Genomic DNA, 18,517 nt, shown 5'->3' with positions numbered 1-18,517 from the left:
GGAATGCCTTTACCTCTTCCAAGGGATAGATGATGACCCAGCAAGAGCTTATAGGTCAGGATTAGAGGGCAGACCAACACGGGTGATGTTGTAGTGGATGTCTGCTACAGAATGCCTGATCAGGAAGACTAAATAGATGAGGCGTTCTTCAGACAACTGGAAGAAGCCTCACACTTGCAGGCCCTGGTCCTTATGGGGATTTTTAACCACCCTGATATCTGCTGGAGGGACAACACAGCAGGGCACAAGCAATCTGGGAGGTTTCTGGAGGGCATTGACCATAAATTCCTGACATAAGTGATTGAGGAGCTGATGCGGAAAGGAGCATTGTGACTTTTACAAACAAGGAAAAACTGCTTGGATATGTGAAGGTTGGGAACAGCCTTGGCTGACCATGAGATGGCGGAGTTCCGGTTCCTGAGAAGAGAGAACAAGGCAAATAACAGGACCACAACCCTGGACTTCAGGAGAGCAGACTTTGGTCTGTTCAGGGACGAATCTCATGGGATAAGGCCCTGAAGAGAAGGGCATTCCAGGGAAGCTGGTTGATTTTCAAGAATTGCCTTTTCAGCACTCAAGATTGGTCCATCTCAATGGGCAGGAAATCAAGCAAAAGTGTCAGGAGGCCTGTATGGATGAACAAGAGTGACTGATAGGCCAGCTGGTTGTGATGCCACTCAGAAGGACCTTGACAGGCTGGAGAAATGGGCTGACAGAGACCTTGTGAAGTTCAACACAGGGAAATGCCATGTACTGCCTGTGGGGAGGAATAACCTCAGGCACCAGGACAGGCTGGGGCTGACCGGCTGGAAAGCAGCTTGCCAGAAAAGGACCTGGGGGTCCTGATGGACACCAGGTTGACCGTGAGCCAGCGATGTGTCCTTGTAGCAAAGCAGCCCAGCAGCCTCCTGGGCTGCATTAGGCTGGGGAGGCTAGTTGGGCTCAGAAGTACCTCAGACCATTTACACAGCACTGTCAGATGACCTGTCAGTGCAATCTGTTGTTCAGGGATTTCGGGACATAGGCTGGGTCAGACCCTGGGCCTGCAGGACAGCATCCTGCCTGCAAGGGCAGTCAGCACTGGCACTTCAGAGCACAGTGTAGGGGCTCCCTGCAGCATGTGGGAGCAAGGCTGGTTCCTCCATCAACTGCTGCTGTCATCTGTAATTGAAGCAGGCTAATCACTACAGTGTGATACGCATTATAAAATACTTGTCATTTAATCCAGACAACTCTGTATATTCTTACCAGTCAAAAAAAATCTAAGCCCTATTTTAAGCTCTGGCTCTCCATAGTTTCCAATGGCAATAACCTATTACATCTTGAGAGGAGAAAATACATTACCTTTTTTTTTTTTACTCTATTTCCTTGGCTGTTCTTTTTTTCTTCTCCCACCAAGAAGAGAAATTTTGAATTTACTCTGTCTGTCAGGAGTTACTTGGTTTACATTTGTCATGCCTCTCATTTCTAGCTGTGATTTTAAGATAAATCTCTTGAATGGAAACTCATTCTTTTCCATGCTCTGCAGCCCTTGCCCATTTAATTTCTGGCTGTCATGATATTCAGCCTATAGCTGTTATGAAGTATATTCAGCCAGGAAGGAAACTTGGCCATGAGGGAAAAAATTGTTACTACTTTTTTATTATTATTAGATCACACAATAGATAAACTACCTAAAACTACAACTCACAGATGAAATACTGATAAAATATTATAAGCAGACAAGTAAATTCACAACTAAAAATTACAAGTGTCTTTTAACTTTTTTTTTCTTAACAATAACCCAATAAAATCCAAAATGTGCTTGGCAATGCTACTGCATTTTTGGATATGGGGAACTGAGATCTCTTCATCAAAGCAAGAGAAAATATGTCTTCAAACAGGTGGAGATAGATAGGAAAAGATACCTCAGAGGTTTGGACTTATGTTTATATATATATATATGTAAAAACGGATTAAGAGGAAATACATGGATTTAATTGAACTAACCTGAAAAAAAATCGGTATCCCCACACCATGGCTTATTATCTTTACCCTGGGTTTGTGGAATAGTGAAAACTCAACTGGAGGATTACGGTCTGTGAGACTCATTTTTTTGAAAAATGCTGATTGGCAGTCAGACATCCTGTCTTCTTCACAGTTTCAGAATGTTAGTCATATTAATGGTGAAATAATTCATACTAAGTGAACTAATGGTGCAATTAAAATAAAGTATTTACAGGTTAATTATTTTTGTTATTTACATTCACATTACTGGCAAGCATGTAGCATGTAAATTGAAGTAGTTAACAAGTGAATCATTGTGATATTCTTTTGAGGATGTATATATAATTCCTAAACTGAATCAGATGGTTTTATTGTCAGTCCTAAATATTAGGAATCTTATATTATGAAACAGCCTATACCTATGAAATTAGATAGTCTACTTGTTCTGCATAATATCACTATGGTAGAGTTCTACATTACGATAATGGAAAGATTTGTACACTGTATAAAAATGGTAACTGGCAATTTATACAACAAGAATATACAGCTTTTCTTCAGTAACATATGCATGTGTTCAATTTCTCCTTTTAGTGTTGAAGAAAGTTTCAAGACATTGTTCTGGGCTATATTTGGACTCTCAGAAGTTAAATCAGTTGTCATCAATTATAAACACAAATTTATTGAAAATATTGGTTATGTCCTTTATGGAGTCTATAATGTTACCATGGTCATTGTCTTACTGAACATGCTTATCGCAATGATCAACAGTTCATTCCAGGAAATTGAGGTAAAAATTCTGTTTATGATGAAATATCACCACATTTACTGTTATAGCTAATTGTCTAAATCTCCTGGAAAATCTTCCTTGTTGACATCTTATTTAAGAAAAATAACACATAGGCTTTTGGAATATATTAGGAGAAAATATTAATTCCACTGTGTGTTTTTATTATAAAATACCTGGAAATTATCCAGCTGCATGTGCTTGCAATAGTAAGAATTAGACTAGACTAAGAAACTGCTGTTGAACTGTGTTATGTTCCTGAAGAGGGAACTACATTGCGTGACGTTGTGAATCTTTCATTTGCCTCATTTGTAGTTATTATTTGAGTAGCATCCCTCTTGCTGCAAGGATGTTCTCGTTGCTATGCCTTGACCTTGCAAGCAAGTCTATCACATGCTGTTTTCTTCTTTTATTTAAACAACCGTTGCTCTAGTCCTCTGCAGTGAACAAAACTTTACTTGACAAAGTAATCAGCAGGGCTACTGAAAATCAGCATGAACTTTTGCAGGCCATGGAAAACAAAGGGCTAAATCATTATCATTGTTTAGAAAAAAAGGAAGCAGATCTCCAGGAGCCATCCCAGCCTTTCCTAGGTAACACCCTTGCCATAAAGCAGCAGGCTCAGGTTGTTTGACACTGCTGTGGTCCCAGGTTCTGAGCTCTGGTTTGGGGCTGTAGTGTTGTCCAGCTTGAGCAAGAGCAACACACATTTTCTAGGGAGGTTCAGATTCTTCTGACTCAGGAGGCCACAGAACAAACTATCAGGTTCAGAGCAATAAAAAACAGGCTATTATCAAAAAATATGGTGACTGGATACAAACAGCTTCTAAAAACAGCTACAGCAATATTGAGTCATGTCCTTGAACATGATGTCAGTCCTTCCTGCAAAAAACCCTCTTGAACTTTACAGGGAGGAATAAAGTGAGTGTTTTGGCTATCGTAAACGTTAAACATAAACCATGGTGATGATAACATACCTGATTTAATCTTATATTCCAGCAAGTGGAAGGAATCTTGGGTAAGAATCACCTAATCTTTTTTAACTTCATGTTTAAAGTAATAGAGTAAAATTTTCATTTAAAATTCTGATACTATGTCTTCTTCACAAAAAAGATAATAGATTCATTGCTACAGAAGAGATCAATAAGATAAGAAATGAGAGCTGGTAGTCTCATTGAGAGATTTACATTTCTGTTATGTTAACATAGGTTTTTTCCATTTTATTTACTGAGCATGAGAGTGTTCCAAACAAGTGACTGCCCAGTCAAGCCCTAATAGATTAATTTGAGTGTTGCCATGAAGCTCTAAATTGGGCACTGTATTGTGTGCTTTTAAGTCAGAGCTTTCGTTCTTATCAGTGTGTTTACAAAGAGCACCAAACAAAGAGGTCTGTCTTTGTGATCCTGTGTTGCAGACTATTACCACTCGCTCTGGAGTAACCAATGTTTAAATCAAATCCACTTTGTTCTTCTGTAATTGCATTATTTTAAATGGATTAATAAGAACAGTTCCATTCATTGTAATTTGGTTTTCACAGATTATAAACAAGTTCTTATCTGTTTGAGATTAACTTCAGCCAATTACATTCAAAACACACATGAAGTTTAGCTAGAGCATCTTTAATAGTCAAGGTGGTATTAACAGCCGTTTCTGTTTTACAGGATGATGCTGATGTAGAATGGAAATTTGCAAGGGCTAAACTTTGGTTTTCTTACTTTGAAGAAGGGAGAACTCTTCCAGTACCCTTCAACTTAGTGCCAAGCCCAAAATCTTTGCTGTATCTCCTACTCAGAATCAAAAAATGGATTTCTAAACCATTTCTGTGCCAAAAGAAAAGCTTTCATGAAGATGCAGAGATGAACAAGGTAATTGATAGTGTGTATACTGCCTGCTAATTTTAAAAGATAAAAACAATTTTAACATCATTTTTCTTGTTGAACTGGTTTTCTGATTAATTTCCCAACATACTTAGTCCATACTGAAGTCAGTCACTATGTACAGGCTGAAATTCTTGCTTTGTTTTTTAATATAAATATTTGTCTACATCTGTAAAGTAATCAGTAAAGTCCAAAAATACCATTGTAAATTTACAGTTCTTCCTGTTTCTTGTCACAGAATCAGAGAATAATTCAGGCCAGGAGGGACTTCAGGAGGTCTCTGGTCCAACCTCCTGCTCACAGCAGGGTCAACTCTGAGGTCAGGCCAGGTTGCTCAGGGCTTCATCCAGTCAGGACTTGAGATCCTCCAAGGATGGAGACTTCACAACCTCTCTGGGCAGCATGTGCCACCGCCTGACTGTCCCTCATGGGGAAAAAGTTGCTTCTTCTACCTCTTGTTTGACTTAGTCCATTGTCTCTCATCCTCCTGTCCTGCAGCACTGTGAAGAGCCCAGCTCCTTCTCCTCAGTGACCTCCCCGTACACACTGGGGGCTCCTGTTAGGTATGCCTGAAGCCATCTCTGCTTCAGGCTGAACAAGCCCAGATTCCCCACTGTCTCTTCACAGGGCAAGTGCTCCAGCCCCAAACACCTCGGTGACCCTCTGCTGAACTTGCAGTTTTTTAACATCCTTCTCATTGTCCCCCAAGTCCCCCAGGTCCTTTTCTGCAGAGCTGCTCCCCAGCCAGCCAATCCATAGCCTGTGTTGTTGAAAGAGTTATTCCTTCCCATTTGTCCTTATTGAAATTCACAGGGTTCCTGTCAGCCCCATCCTCCTGGATGCCATCCCTGTCCTCAAGCCTATATGCTGCCCCTTCCCCAAATTTGGCTTTGTCTGCAAACTTGACAGGAGTGGACTCCAACACCTCTGACACCTGGTCATCGATAAAGATGTTTAAAAGGGCAAGTCCCAGGCCAATACCCTCTGAGCACAACCATCCAGCCAGGATTTTGCCTGTCTAGTTGTCCACCCATCTAGACAGTAACATCCTAATGTAGGTACAAGGATATTCTAGGATACAGTGTTAAAACCTGTGCTAAAGTCAAGGTAGATGACATCTTCAGCTCTCCCCTCATCTGCAAATCCAGTCATTTTATCTGAGAAGGCCATCTGGATTGTCAGACAGATTCTACTCTTCATAAACCCACACTCACTTTTCCCAGTGACCATCTGCTCTTCCGTGTGCTCAAAAATGTGCTCCAAGAGGACTCAATCCATTATTTTGTGAGTTACCAAAGTGAGCTTTAGTGGCCTGTGGTTGCCCAGATCATCATTTTTGGCCTTTTTTGAATATGGGTTTGACATTTGTCTTTCTCCAGCCGTTGGGGACCTCTCCCAATCTCCATGATCTTTCAAAGATGATAGCATATTTGCAAGGACTTCATGTGATCTCTCAGCACCTGTGGATGCAGCCCATTGGGTCGAATGGACTTGCCCGGGTCAAGTTCTCTCAAGTAACCCCTGACTTGACCCTCCTCCACAGCTGGTCGTTGTCCTTCTCCTCGAATCCCTTCACTAAGCACAGAGGCCTGAGAGACTATTGGTGAAGCCTGAGGCAAAGAAGTCATCAAGTCCCTCAGCCTTACCTGAGTCCATTGTCACTAAATCCCCTGCCCCACTGAGCAACAGGCCCACATTTTCCTTGTTCAGCCTTATACTATTGTAGCAGTAGGAGGAAGCTCTTTTTACTGCCCTTGCAAATGTCAGCTTAAGGTGACCTTTGGCTTTCCTCCCACCACCCTCACATGCCTGGGCAGAGTTTCTAAATTCCCCCTTTGTAGCCTGTCTCTACTTCCACCGAGAATGCATCCTGCTTTTATTGGAAAACATTCTGTTATCTGTTTTATTTACATGACAAGTACAGTAAAAAGCGCTTGAGTTGATTCCCTGCTGTATCTCAAGGGCTTATGTAAAGAGTTTATAGTTGGTCTGTTTTTCTTGCAGTGTCTTGGTATAAATCAAATTAATTGCCTTAGGAGAACACGGGCATAGCACATGGTGTTAGGTGGTACTGGAAGTGTAAAGACTAGCACTATTGTAACACGTTAGGGAAGAAGAGCTTTGCAAGACAACTGATCAGACATAGTGAGTAGAAGGGTGAGCATATGGTAACATTCACAGAAAAAAAGAAATTACAGGTTTGTCATGGTGGCAGAAACAAATGTGTCATTTATGGAAATTTTAACGTGTCAGGATCTTCGTTAAAATAGGCGGTAGTCTGAGCAGAGGCCTGTTCAAGGTTAGGAGTTCTTGAGTCTGTAATCAAGAGTCATTAGTCATTAGACTGGGGGCCAGTAAAGAATTTACGTGCATCTGTCAGCTCTCTGTCACCAATGTGACACGCACTTTTTCCATCACAGTTATCAGTTGAAGAGTAAAAGAGAAAAGAAACTGATTGCAATCCTAGGAAAAAATGAAGGAAAAAATGGAGCTATAGGGAAGAATACTGTGCCTCTGACGTGCCTCTGCCTCTGGTTAAATTCATAATAGTTTATAGAAACGAACACAGATATTACAAACACTGTCACCAAAGTCAAGATTGTTATTAACTTCAGATGTCTCGTGTGTGCTCAAAGGCATTCTCGGGGGCTTTTGGATTTTGACAGCATCATCCTGTGCTGAGCAGGTTGGTGCTGCTGTGACTGCTGAGCAAGGAGCTACTTGTGCAAGGAGCTACTATAAACACAATGAGCTGTGCAAAGATAAGAAAAGAGTTGGCAAGACCAGACCCAAGACTTGGTGGCTGTGTCTGTGCTAGTAAATTAAATGTGACAGGGAGCTTATCTGGGCACTGAGGCCAATTCAGGAATGGCTTGCCCCTATTCAAGTAGTTTTCCTCCCAAAGTAGGGTTGCTGCAAGCTATTGTCCCCAGACCATTCCAGTTGCCAAACTGTGCCCAGGGAGAGAGCCAGTTGCTCCGGTGTAAGTCCTACTTGGGAGGACACTAAAAGTTTACTGGTAGAAGACATTGCATTGCAGTGCTCAGAAATGTTAACACACGCTTGAGTGTAATGATTCAGACCCAGCCTGTGGGTCTTTCTCCTGCAGAGCCCGCATCTTCTCAGTGCAAAAGCAGCAGCAGCACCAGGATGGGTGTAAAGACAAGAATTAAGATGGGAAGGGGGGGAAATCTTCCCTTAGAGCTGGCTCTGCCCTGATTACCGTTGGCAGAAAACAAAGCCAGATGCCAGCAATGCTAAATGGCGAGTGATTTACATAGCTATGTTTGAAGTGTAGCACACCAGAAACTAATTTCTTGAGACATATCTACATATAATAATAAAGGCTGTGAAGATGTTTTCTTTCAGGCTGTTGATTAAAACCCACAGATTTCTTCTGTTTCAGGCTAGAATTGGTGTTTTAAACGTCAAGTGAACAAGAACCTCAAACCAAAAAAGGGGAGAAAAAAAATGAAGAAAAAGGAGAGTTTTAAAGAAATCTACTTTGAGTTTTATTCTAAATTGAAAAATTGCCTTGTGAATGAGAAAGTTTATGGTTTAAGAGTCACAGAACTTGTTCATCTTCCTGAGTTAAAAAACGATAGTGGCAGATGACCTATTTAAGCCTTTTTTGTAAAACATGGCCCTTCAGAATAGAAATACGGAACAACTAATTATTGCAATAGCCTTAAACCCTCACTCAAACAATAAAAAATATGTTAACTTTTACTTTCCTAGTATAAAACAGTGTTTCTGAAATTTTCACAAGTGACCTCTGGTTCTGGGAGCGCAAACTGAGTCATTTTCTGGAAACCCTCCCTTCTGGTCCAAGCACGTACAATTTACTGGCATTCCAAGTTGTCAACTGCTTCTGAAAACTGGGATTTAAGACGTTAACAAAGTGCTACACAAAACAGCTACAGTAGTTACATTACTATTCTGATTGCATTGAATTTTAAGTAATACTAAAGAACGATGAAATGAGAAGCACGTTTAAAGAAGGTGTTTTCTAAGAGCAATGGTCCATGTATGCTGCATTTCTTCTTTCACACGACTGTCCTGGAGGAGACTTATTTTTGTTAGGGTTTATATCATTGCTTTATTTAAATTACATTTTTTTCCCCCTCCAGTTACTCTTGTGTAGATGTTCAATAGATATTAACTTAAAAATATGAATTCTAGTTCAGTTATTAATATGTCAGGCTGAGTTTACTCTAGTAGTAATTTTTGGGAGAGGAAAAAGCCATAGGCGTGCAGCTTAAAGAGAGTTTAAAAATTTTGTCTAAAAATGAAGTTATAATGAAATCTGGGCAATCTCTGCCACCAAGTGGTCATTCAGCAATGTACAATAGGTGATCTGTCCTGTTACTGTTACACATAAGCAGACTTAATGAAGTTACACACTTCTGATTTACTTGCCAACTTTCAAGGTGCACTCTGTAGTTAATTAAAAGTACATTATTCGGTTCAAAAAATGCAGAGTACTGAAGGGTCAAAGTTAAGGTAAAGATGTTACAGTGTGTCTGGTTTTACAAGTTTGCAGTGTCTCACCTCATTTCACCACCTATTACCGATTTTGCTACTTCAAGTGAAAATCAAGTTTTAGTTAAGCATTGGATTAACTTTTGAAGTGAACCAATGTAACAAATTTGAAACTGTTAACTGGCATGAGAGATTACATTTAAAATACATAATAAATATTAAAAAATACATCATAAAATTGAATGCATTTGTAGATTATGTGTGAACTGATAAGTAACAGGATCATGAATGGTATCACAGCTGCAGAAAAAGTCAGAGATCCAGAAGGGCTGAGACACCAGACACACAGCTGGAGCCCAAGCTCACGCCCTAGAGCAGCTTTGGCCAGGGCAACTTTCCCCTGCCACTGCAGAGGAAGAGTATGCTTCCTCTTATTCTACTACATTATTTCCAAAAACTGTGCGTTAGGAAACCAGGAGCTGAAAAAGCAGGAAGATTGTTTTTCTCTTTTAATCTAGTAGTAAAGGTGAGGCCCAAGAGAGTAGTATTAGTTCTAAAATTCTGAAAGACATAGTGATTACACAGTCGTGTAAACTCACTAGCCACTATTTTTTATAATAAATCAGATATATAGTTTAAGTTAAAATGTTTAGATAAACTTACGTTTTCTAATATACACTCAAAACATGTAAGGTAGCTTTATTCAAGCAAGAAAAAGCAACAATAACTTGCCCTTTTTATACACCTTTAATTCAATTTCCATCCAAATTCATGTTAATATGTTAGAGATAAATATTAATTATTTATATATCTATTTATATACTACTATATATCTTCTATCATTATTTTTGCTTAGTCAGATAAACATAGTCTGAATAGATATATAATATTTTTAGAGTAGGTGTATATAGATATTGTGAATCTTTCTAAAGAACAAAAAGAAATTTCAAATTCAGTGTTAACTTCATAGTAATTGCAAATTAATATATTTTACCAATAAGTGTAGTCTTCAGGAAAAAATATCAAAGTACAAACCTGATCTAGTGAAAGATGTCCCTGCCCATGGCAGGAGGGTTGGACTACATGACCTTTAAAGGCCCCTTCCAACCCAAACCATTCTATGACTCTATGAAATGCTAAACACAATCTAAAAGTATTTAAACTATTCCCTGTTTGCAGATTCATGAAGACTTGTTTGCTTTACTGTTAAAGTGAATATAAAGTTATTTGGAATTCTAGAAAACTAGAAGACTTTTAAGGAGCAAGCTCTGCAGCAGCTGGGAGAATTGAGACTTTTAATTGATGTCCTCATTGCTGGTTAAACAACTGAATCTGATGCCTCATTTAGCCTTTTTACACCTATACAATTCCCAGGTTTTTTATTTTAGCCTTTGTGTTAGTACGTGTGTTAGAACGAAGCCCCAGTAAAGCTGTCTGCTGAGATGTTTTTATCATTTTCTAATTGACATCTGGTGAATATTTATCACATATTCCATATTCCTACTTCCATTTATTATCAAAGTACAACCCTGGGAAGTTCATGTTTTACCTCAAGAGGTTATAATGCTTTCAGTTGCAGGAGAAATGGCTACATGAAGGCTTTAGCCTTCATTAACATCAGGCATTGTGTTGTGGACTCTCTTGATGTGTGTCATGCCTGCACAGCTGCATAAGCATCTAACCCTCACCTGCTTTCCTCCCCACCAAACTATATTGCAGCGTCTCCCACATATTATTTACCAGGCTTCAAAGTGCCCCAGGTTGCTTATCTGTAGGTGCTCCATGCATTAAGACACAGAGATAACCAATGTGGAGAACCTCACTGGAAGTACAACACGATCCCACAGGATCTGAGACACTGCAATGATAGCTCCGTGCTTTAAAACAGTAAACATTTTATTGGACCATGTATAATTACAGAGAACTGACTTTTTAGTGACAATCCCACTTATTCCTCATCCAGATCAACCATGATTTATATTTCTCTTTATTTTTATTTCTTGTACTACTACTCATTGAACTCGCCCCATTATCAATTTAAAGTAATATCATTCATTTCGTTTTGACAGTTGTTATTCACTCTTACTGCAGCCTAGTCATTCAGCTTGAATCTCAGTTCACTATTTTGTGACGCTTTAATGCTTCACAAAGATGTAAATCAGTAATGAAGCCTGCAAATTGCATCCTTGGTGTTTTATTGGGGAGTGATGCCCTTTCCTTTCAGCACGTGTAGTAAAGAAGATGCTACTCAAAAATGTCAGCTGATAATTTTGTGGTCCCTGGCATGAACTGCACAACTGATTACATTCAGCCATTAGTGCAAGTGAGGGGAGAAGCAAACTCCCCGTGTATTTTGTGGTAGTGGAGGTCACATTGGTTATGGGCAAGTGCTGTGAAAGAAAGGAAAGGGGTAATGCTGCCACCTCTCCTTCTTCCTTGGCTTCTCCTACAACTCTGCCCTGACTTTCCCTCATCCATTGCCTACAAAGCTGTGCCACACCAGTGCTGCCTTCTTCCTGACATGGATCCCCCTCCTGTGCACCTGAGGAGCAAGGGAAACCCCGCGGGGAGGTGGCTGCTCTCCTCTGATCCCTTGGGCATGTTAGGAGCAGGTGAGAGGCAGAGTAAAGGGAGAAAACCTTCCAGTTCTCACTTTCCTACATCACAGTCTGAAAGGGCTTGTTTCAGCTCTTGTGATGAAATTCTGCACAGGTATGAGGACTTTACCACAGTAATTTAGTACTCCCCAAATTGAACTTAACAGTTAATGTTCTGTCATACGACATATGCATGAGGTAATTTAACCATATTGTTCTTCTATTTACTTTGTACTATAAATAATGTTTCCATTTCAGCTTGGTCAAAGGAAGCAATCAAGTATAAGAAGCTCAGATGAAATCCACTTAAACAGTTTAAACAATCCTCCAAGGCAATACCAGGTAAAAAACAGTTTATTTTTAAACAAAATCAGGAAGTAGTAGAACTGGCAGACTGACAGCATCAGGACAGTTTTGAATTTATGTTAAACAACATGAATCAAAAATAAATCCACAGACCTTGTATATACCAGAAATAAATGCAATGATTTAGGTATTTGCAGTACAATCTGAGGGTGTTTTTCTCTCCTCTTTGTTTCTTAAATGCTACCCTTATGGTGCAATATTTTAAAGCGCTTGAAAAATGTTTTTAATTTTAGAGACAGGTTGAGTCCTCAACCGCACAGTGTGAATTGAGAAAACCAAACAGAAACCCAAAATCTTCCCATTCCATCTGCTGAAGTAGCTCAGCTTATTGTGCCACACCTCTGTATACTAATACCTCAAGCACTGCAAATATCTTTCAGCCTTTATGCTTATCAATACAGTCTGTTTATTCTTTGCCTCCTAAACAACTGCAATGAGCTTTTGTGCAGTTAAGTATAAAAAGACCCAGCACAGCCCACATAAAGCTCAGCTATTCTGGTCCAGAGGCTGCTCCTTTCCTTCCTGTAATACTACAAAGTAGGTGGAAAGGAAGAAGCAAGAGCTGCCTGGGCAATAGAACAAGACTATCTGAATGCAAAAGCATATAGAAAACAAGTATACCTTTTTTAACCATAAGACAGAAAAAAGTTTTTCCCCTTGAGCTCTGCTCCACTCTTATATTATGCAGCGTCTGCACAAGTCTATTCCAGAAACTCCCTGACTTTTTCACAGCCAATTTCATTACGATGCAGTGATAAATATTAAGATTACAAATTTATCCCATAAACGTGAGGATGTGTGGCTTTGTATTTGAAACATTCTTGGATTATTAGAATAAACAGTACAGATGCTGACCTTGCAAGCATGACTGTAGTGATGATCTGGAACCATTAATCTGGGATGATTCACCTCACAACCACCTCTGGTCAGGTCTATTACTGTGGAGACAAAAGCAGACACATAAACCTATGTATATTTTATATCTTGTAGTGAAAACCAAAAAGTTTTGTGTTGTCGTGGATTACACCATGTAAAAATATTAAACCCAAAGATAGAAAGACAGATCCTCAAAGGTAGTTAGATACCTTGTTCTTATTCAAGTAATTTGAACTAATGGGAGAATCAGGGGTGGAATCCATTTTTCCTGGAAAGGTAAAATTTACATATAAATTTGCTGGCCTAGGTTCCCCTTATTGTTAGCAGAGAGAGTTGTCATTCTAATGCTATGATTTATTTGACCAATTTTAGTTGTCTGAGATGAACTGTGCTCTCAGGTTTGCTTTTTCTATCCATAGAGGAAATTAAAGGTGACTGCCACAGATATGTATATTTACATTAGAAAATATCTGTATTTGGTTAGATGAGTCCCAGCTGAGATGCTTAAATGACTCTCAGAATTGTGGGTCCCATTTTCTCTAAGCCTTACATCGGGAAAAGATAACATCAAATATAATAGAAAATAGATTAAAATAAACTGATGGCAAAAGGGTTTAGCAATTAGCACTGCTAATCAGGGTCATTATCATCTTCTGGTAGTAATAAAGACTAGATGGTTTCACCTACATGGAGATCAAAGCTGCAACTGTATTAATTATTCTCATAGACTCCAGTAGTAGGTTAAGCTTTGTGAATGATAACATTCATAAGATGTGTTTAGTTTTCTAACTTTCATGTACATATATGTGCAGAATCATAAAGTTTAAATATCTACTGTAGATGAAAGCAGAGATTTTTACATTATATTCCTTTAACCTAGTAAGTCCTACACTGAAATATCTGAAGGTAACAGCTCATATTTTGAAATGTCAGCAATACTAGGAAGTCCAACTAAGAAAACTCTTTTTTTCTTTTTATCTTCTCTGCAGAAAATAATGAAGCGTCTCATTAAAAGATATGTACTGAAAGCTCAGATAGATAAGGAAAGTGATGAAGTCAATGAAGGTGAGTATGTTGATGAATTGTATGTTTCTCTCTAATCAGAGAATCAAAACAAAGTAATTAAAGTGCTTACATATGCCACTTGAAAAAAATGTTTCCAAAATACTTAATCCACTTGACATGTTTACAAGTGCAAGATGTAAAATTAACATGAAATTGAAGTTAAGGAAGAGGTGTGACTTTCTGTCTCTGCTCTCCCATCAGAAACTATCACTGATCTGACAACTTCTTGTGAAAATTGTTGCTACTTCTAGTAATGCCCATGCATTTCCCGTGGTGAGGCTGCATTTAATGCAGCAGCTGGTTTGGGGCACTCCTGTATGAATTCTTCCTTGTGTGGATATGTGTTCTCATTGGGGATTCATATATGGGGATACACACACTTCAGCCTTTTTTTGGTGTGATTTATTAGCTGGAAACAGCTAGTGAATGCACTTCACAGAAATGTTGTCGTCTGTTTGCACCCCCCGATGCTGGAAAGACACTTAGTGCAGCAGGAAAAGGAGAGGACTGTTCTCTTTTGGACACTGAGAGGCCTTGTGGCTGGCCAGGAGGACTCGGGCACCCCTGATCTGCATGATCTGCAGAAAAGGACCTAGGGGTGTTGGTCGACAGCCAGCTGAATATGCGCCAGCAGTGTGCCCAGGTGGCCAAGAAAGCCAACAGCATCCTGGCTTGTATCAGAAATAGTGTGGCCAGCAGGACCAGGGAAGTGATCATCCCTTTGTACTTGGTGGTGGTGAAGCCACACCTCGAATACCATGTTCACTTTTGGGCCCGTCACTACAAGAAAGACATTGAGGTGCTGGAGCATGTCCAGAGAAGGGCAACGAAGCTGGTGAAGGGTCTGGAGCACAAGTCTTATGAGGATCGGCTGAGGGAACTGGGGTTGTTTAGCCTGGAGAAAAGGAGGCTCAGGGGAGACCTTATTGGTCTCTACAGCTACCTGAAAGGAGGTTGTAGCGAGGTGGGTGTCGGCCTCTTCTCCCAAGTAACAAGCAATAGGACAAGAGCAAATGGCCTCAAGTTGTGCCAGGGGAGGTTTAGATTGGATATTAGGAAGAATTTCTTCACTGAAAGAGTAGTTAAACATTGGAACAGGCTGCCCAGGGAAGTGGTTGAATCGCCATCCCCGGAGGCATTTAAAAGACGTGTGGATGTGGTGCTTAGGGACATGGTTTAGTGGTGGACTTGGCAGTGTTAGGTTTACAGTTGGACTCGATGATCTTAAAGGTCTTTTCCAACATAAACGATTCCATGCTATGATTCTATGCTCTCTCTTGCAGCAGAACAGCAGCTTCCATCTAACGGATCATTTGAGTTTTGTGAATCGATGTGATCTCTCACACTTTTGCCTTCAAATTTGTTTGATTCCTGAACTGCATCTTCATATTCCTATTCCTAAGCCACTGTCCACCAATGGGCAGCAGAACATCCGCTTTTTCTGTTTCAACAAAGAAATCCAGACAAAACCCATGATAACTGTGAGGATATGCTGTTTTTTCCTTTGTTTCTTAATAGTGTGATCTTCTAATGTCTGTTACAGGTGAACTGAAGGAAATCAAACAGGACATCTCAAGTCTCCGGTATGAACTCCTTGAGGAAAAATCTCAAAATTCCGAAGATCTGGCAGAACTCATAAGGAAACTTGGGGAAAAACTGTCAATTGACTCTAAGGAAGAAGAAAGCAAGAGATAACCTAAATGTTTAAGAAATGCAACAGAACGTTAATAATTCACTTAAAGCCATATTTCTGTTTTTCTCAAGTCTAGCTCACATTTCTACAACAGATTCAGAAATTAAATCATTCCAATTCTTTATTAAAAAACCACAGTGGCAAATCCTCTGGGTCTACAGTAGGGAGGAGATACCACTTGAGTAAAGATACTTATTTATTCTTTACCTGCTGAAGAAGAGTTAATTTAGGATAATTTTAATATTCAATTTACCTCTTTTAGAATTCCAGTGGAATCTTTATAAGCCCAGTCATGAAAGATTAAAAGCATAAATCTAAACTTTTCCTACGTTAACTGGTTATTTTTGCAAATTTCCTTTTGTAGACATTCTTACATATATTTTGATGAAGCAAAAGAGGAAAATTCCAGGTTTTTACATATTTATATCAAAAGCTATTTAATTTTTCAGGCATTCCCAACTAGCAAAAAACCCAAAAAACTAACTGCCTTTCTTAAAAATGTGCAGGATATTAAAGTAATTTATTTGAACGTTTCCTTGAAGAGGTAGATATCGGAATACTCATATCTTTTCCCTACTTATCCCTGTCACCACTGGACTAGCCTGAAAGATACCTAGGTTCCAATGGGAGTTAGTGCATTCAGAAAGAAATATTTTTCACCAAGTTTATTGAAAAGCTATTGCTGAGGCCTGAAGAAAACTTCTTTAATCCAAAATAATTAATCCTTGAAATTCTAATCTGTTTCAGAATTCCCAAGTTCTCCAGCTTTTATGTCTTGAATTAAAACTCGCAAACCGTAGGGTAGGGGTTTGAATGTAAAGCTGGTAACATGTTTATTTAAGGTGGAAGATACTAAAATGTTAGGTGCAAACCCTCTCTCTGAATTCTGGGAATGTCATGCACTGGGAACCATGTTTCCCCACAGTTAAACTTGTTTAAATCATTGAATTTTTTTCAGATCTATCCTTAGCAAACAAAAACATGTTGTTCCAAAAATTCATGAAATCTCATCTTCTATGGATTTGCATCCCTTGTCCTTTTTTTCACTGGAGAAAGCTCAGCTCTTGTGCTGTATTCCCTAGGACTCCTTCAATGAAGAATCTTCACTCCATGTCATCAGCAGAAGCCTCCAACGCTTCCACCCTGCCCACTGCAATACTTCTTCTATGTCTCCTTCTGTTAAACTGGAGAAGAGGTAGCCCATGCTGTCTGGCTGATAGTTGTGACTGGCCAGCTAATACATCCATGCAGGACAGTCAGCTGGTTTCTGTCTCTCCAGATAGATACAGGCTAAATTCCATCTAATTTTCCCCTCAGTTAATAGTGTAATTTGGGTTTCTCTCTTCTGACAGCCACCAATTCTGGGACTGTTAGAAGCATATATTATATTGGGGAGCTCTGCTCCTCTTTAAGCTTGGTTGAAATTAGTGAAAGGGCTATGAAAAATTGTAACAGGAACATCAAGATGTATAATGCACCTGTAAAAGCCCTGTATGTTTAGGAAACAAGGCTGAAAATGGCTTGCCAGTAACTGCTTTTAAATTAGCTTTGTGGAACTTATTTATTGTGGAATGTATCAGAATGTTTCTGCCTCTCCCTTTTAGGCTGGAAGTGGTTTTTTAATGGGTTTAGATTAGTTTCTATCTGAATTTACTGATAGTCCTTTTTTAAAAAATTGTTGGTGAAATCACTGTGTATTTTCAGGGAAAAAAAGAGTATATTAGAACGGGTTTTAAAATCACGTGGAGACAGGTGGAGGTGAGGGGCTGTGTCCTGCCTGGAGAGCAATGGAAGCCACTGTGAAGATCGGCCTGTCCCGAGGGTGTTTGTCATGGTTTGGGGGAATTGCTCAGCCTTCTACTTGGCCAATTAGTTTAGCTACAAATGGAGCATGTGGGACAATCCATGTCCCATGGGCCTCAGGTGTAATGAACTCAGGGTTTAGAAACCTTAGGCTTCTTCCTCTGAGGGAGAAGGAAAGTGAGATTTTCAAAGGTAGTAGAGCAGTTTGTATTAAAAACCACAGCGTGCTGGCCTGAAAAACTATGAGCTACAGAATAGCCAGTTTCATAACTCTCCTTTGATCATGAAGAAACATTACCTCATAACCTGCAGTATTTCCTGCAGTAATCAACAGGTGAGATGACCCGACTGGCTGGTCTTTGGCAGAAACGCTCTGGTTTCTGTGTCAGCCATTGTGTGGAAAACGAAGGCAGTTGGCGTGATCTCGGGCTGGAAGGCAGCGTGATGCTCACTTCACTGCCTTTCGGCTCCTGGATGGTTCCTGCCCATCTCCCTTGGCCAGAACTGGCCACTGATTTTGGGTTCCCACTTGAGTATTTTGGGCCTGGTTTTCTGAAGCAGTGAGCACTTACTACAGCTTCATTGAATGACTGCGTTAGAGGCCATACTGCTCAAAGCAGATCTTCCACCTTTGACAAGCTCTTCAGAAAATCTGTCGGTCAGAACTTGAGGTAACAAGGACAGTCAAAGTTCACTTTCAGTAATCAAAAGTCTTTATTTTTGGTCATTGTAATGTACAATTTGGATCTGTGGTCTAGTGGTAGACTGTGGTACAACCTTCAATCTCCATAAACCCAATGTAAGAAAATACATAAACACAGTGTAAGATCCAGGCACTTTTAAAGTGAAGATTTTTATTACAGAGGTAAAATGGACACTGTGAATTTGTTTAAGCCCAAATTTTGACTTACCTTAAAACTATAAGATCGTAATGTATATATTGTATTTCATGAAGAAAATACATATGGATTTTTTTAATTCAATGAAA

At 39.6% G+C, this 18,517-nt stretch overlaps 1 protein-coding gene across 2 annotated transcripts in view; it reads left to right on the top strand.

Moving 5' to 3' along the window:
• The window catches only part of TRPC6 (transient receptor potential cation channel, subfamily C, member 6), a 39,870-nt gene extending 24,142 nt beyond the window's left edge, over positions 1 to 15,728 (top strand). Inside the window, exons 7-13 of one of the 2 annotated variants that reach the window (XM_009334863.1) lie at positions 2,578 to 2,773; positions 4,432 to 4,647; positions 7,096 to 7,137; positions 7,400 to 7,420; positions 11,985 to 12,068; positions 13,958 to 14,033; positions 15,577 to 15,728. In XM_009334863.1, the coding sequence (XP_009333138.1) occupies positions 2,578 to 2,773; positions 4,432 to 4,647; positions 7,096 to 7,137; positions 7,400 to 7,420; positions 11,985 to 12,068; positions 13,958 to 14,033; positions 15,577 to 15,728 (787 nt within the window). The remainder of the gene's footprint in view (positions 1 to 2,577; positions 2,774 to 4,431; positions 4,648 to 7,095; positions 7,138 to 7,399; positions 7,421 to 11,984; positions 12,069 to 13,957; positions 14,034 to 15,576) is intronic. The other variant, XM_009334862.1, reaches the window with a different exon arrangement.
• Positions 15,729 to 18,517: the final 2,789 nt, after the last annotated feature.

The sequence above is a fragment of the Pygoscelis adeliae genome, unplaced genomic scaffold, assembly GCF_000699105.1.
Source record: "Pygoscelis adeliae isolate BGI_AS28 unplaced genomic scaffold, ASM69910v1 Scaffold141, whole genome shotgun sequence".
Taxonomy (NCBI): domain Eukaryota; kingdom Metazoa; phylum Chordata; class Aves; order Sphenisciformes; family Spheniscidae; genus Pygoscelis; species Pygoscelis adeliae.
The sequence above is the reverse complement of the archived record's forward strand: the minus strand, read 5'-3'. Positions and strand labels throughout refer to the sequence as shown.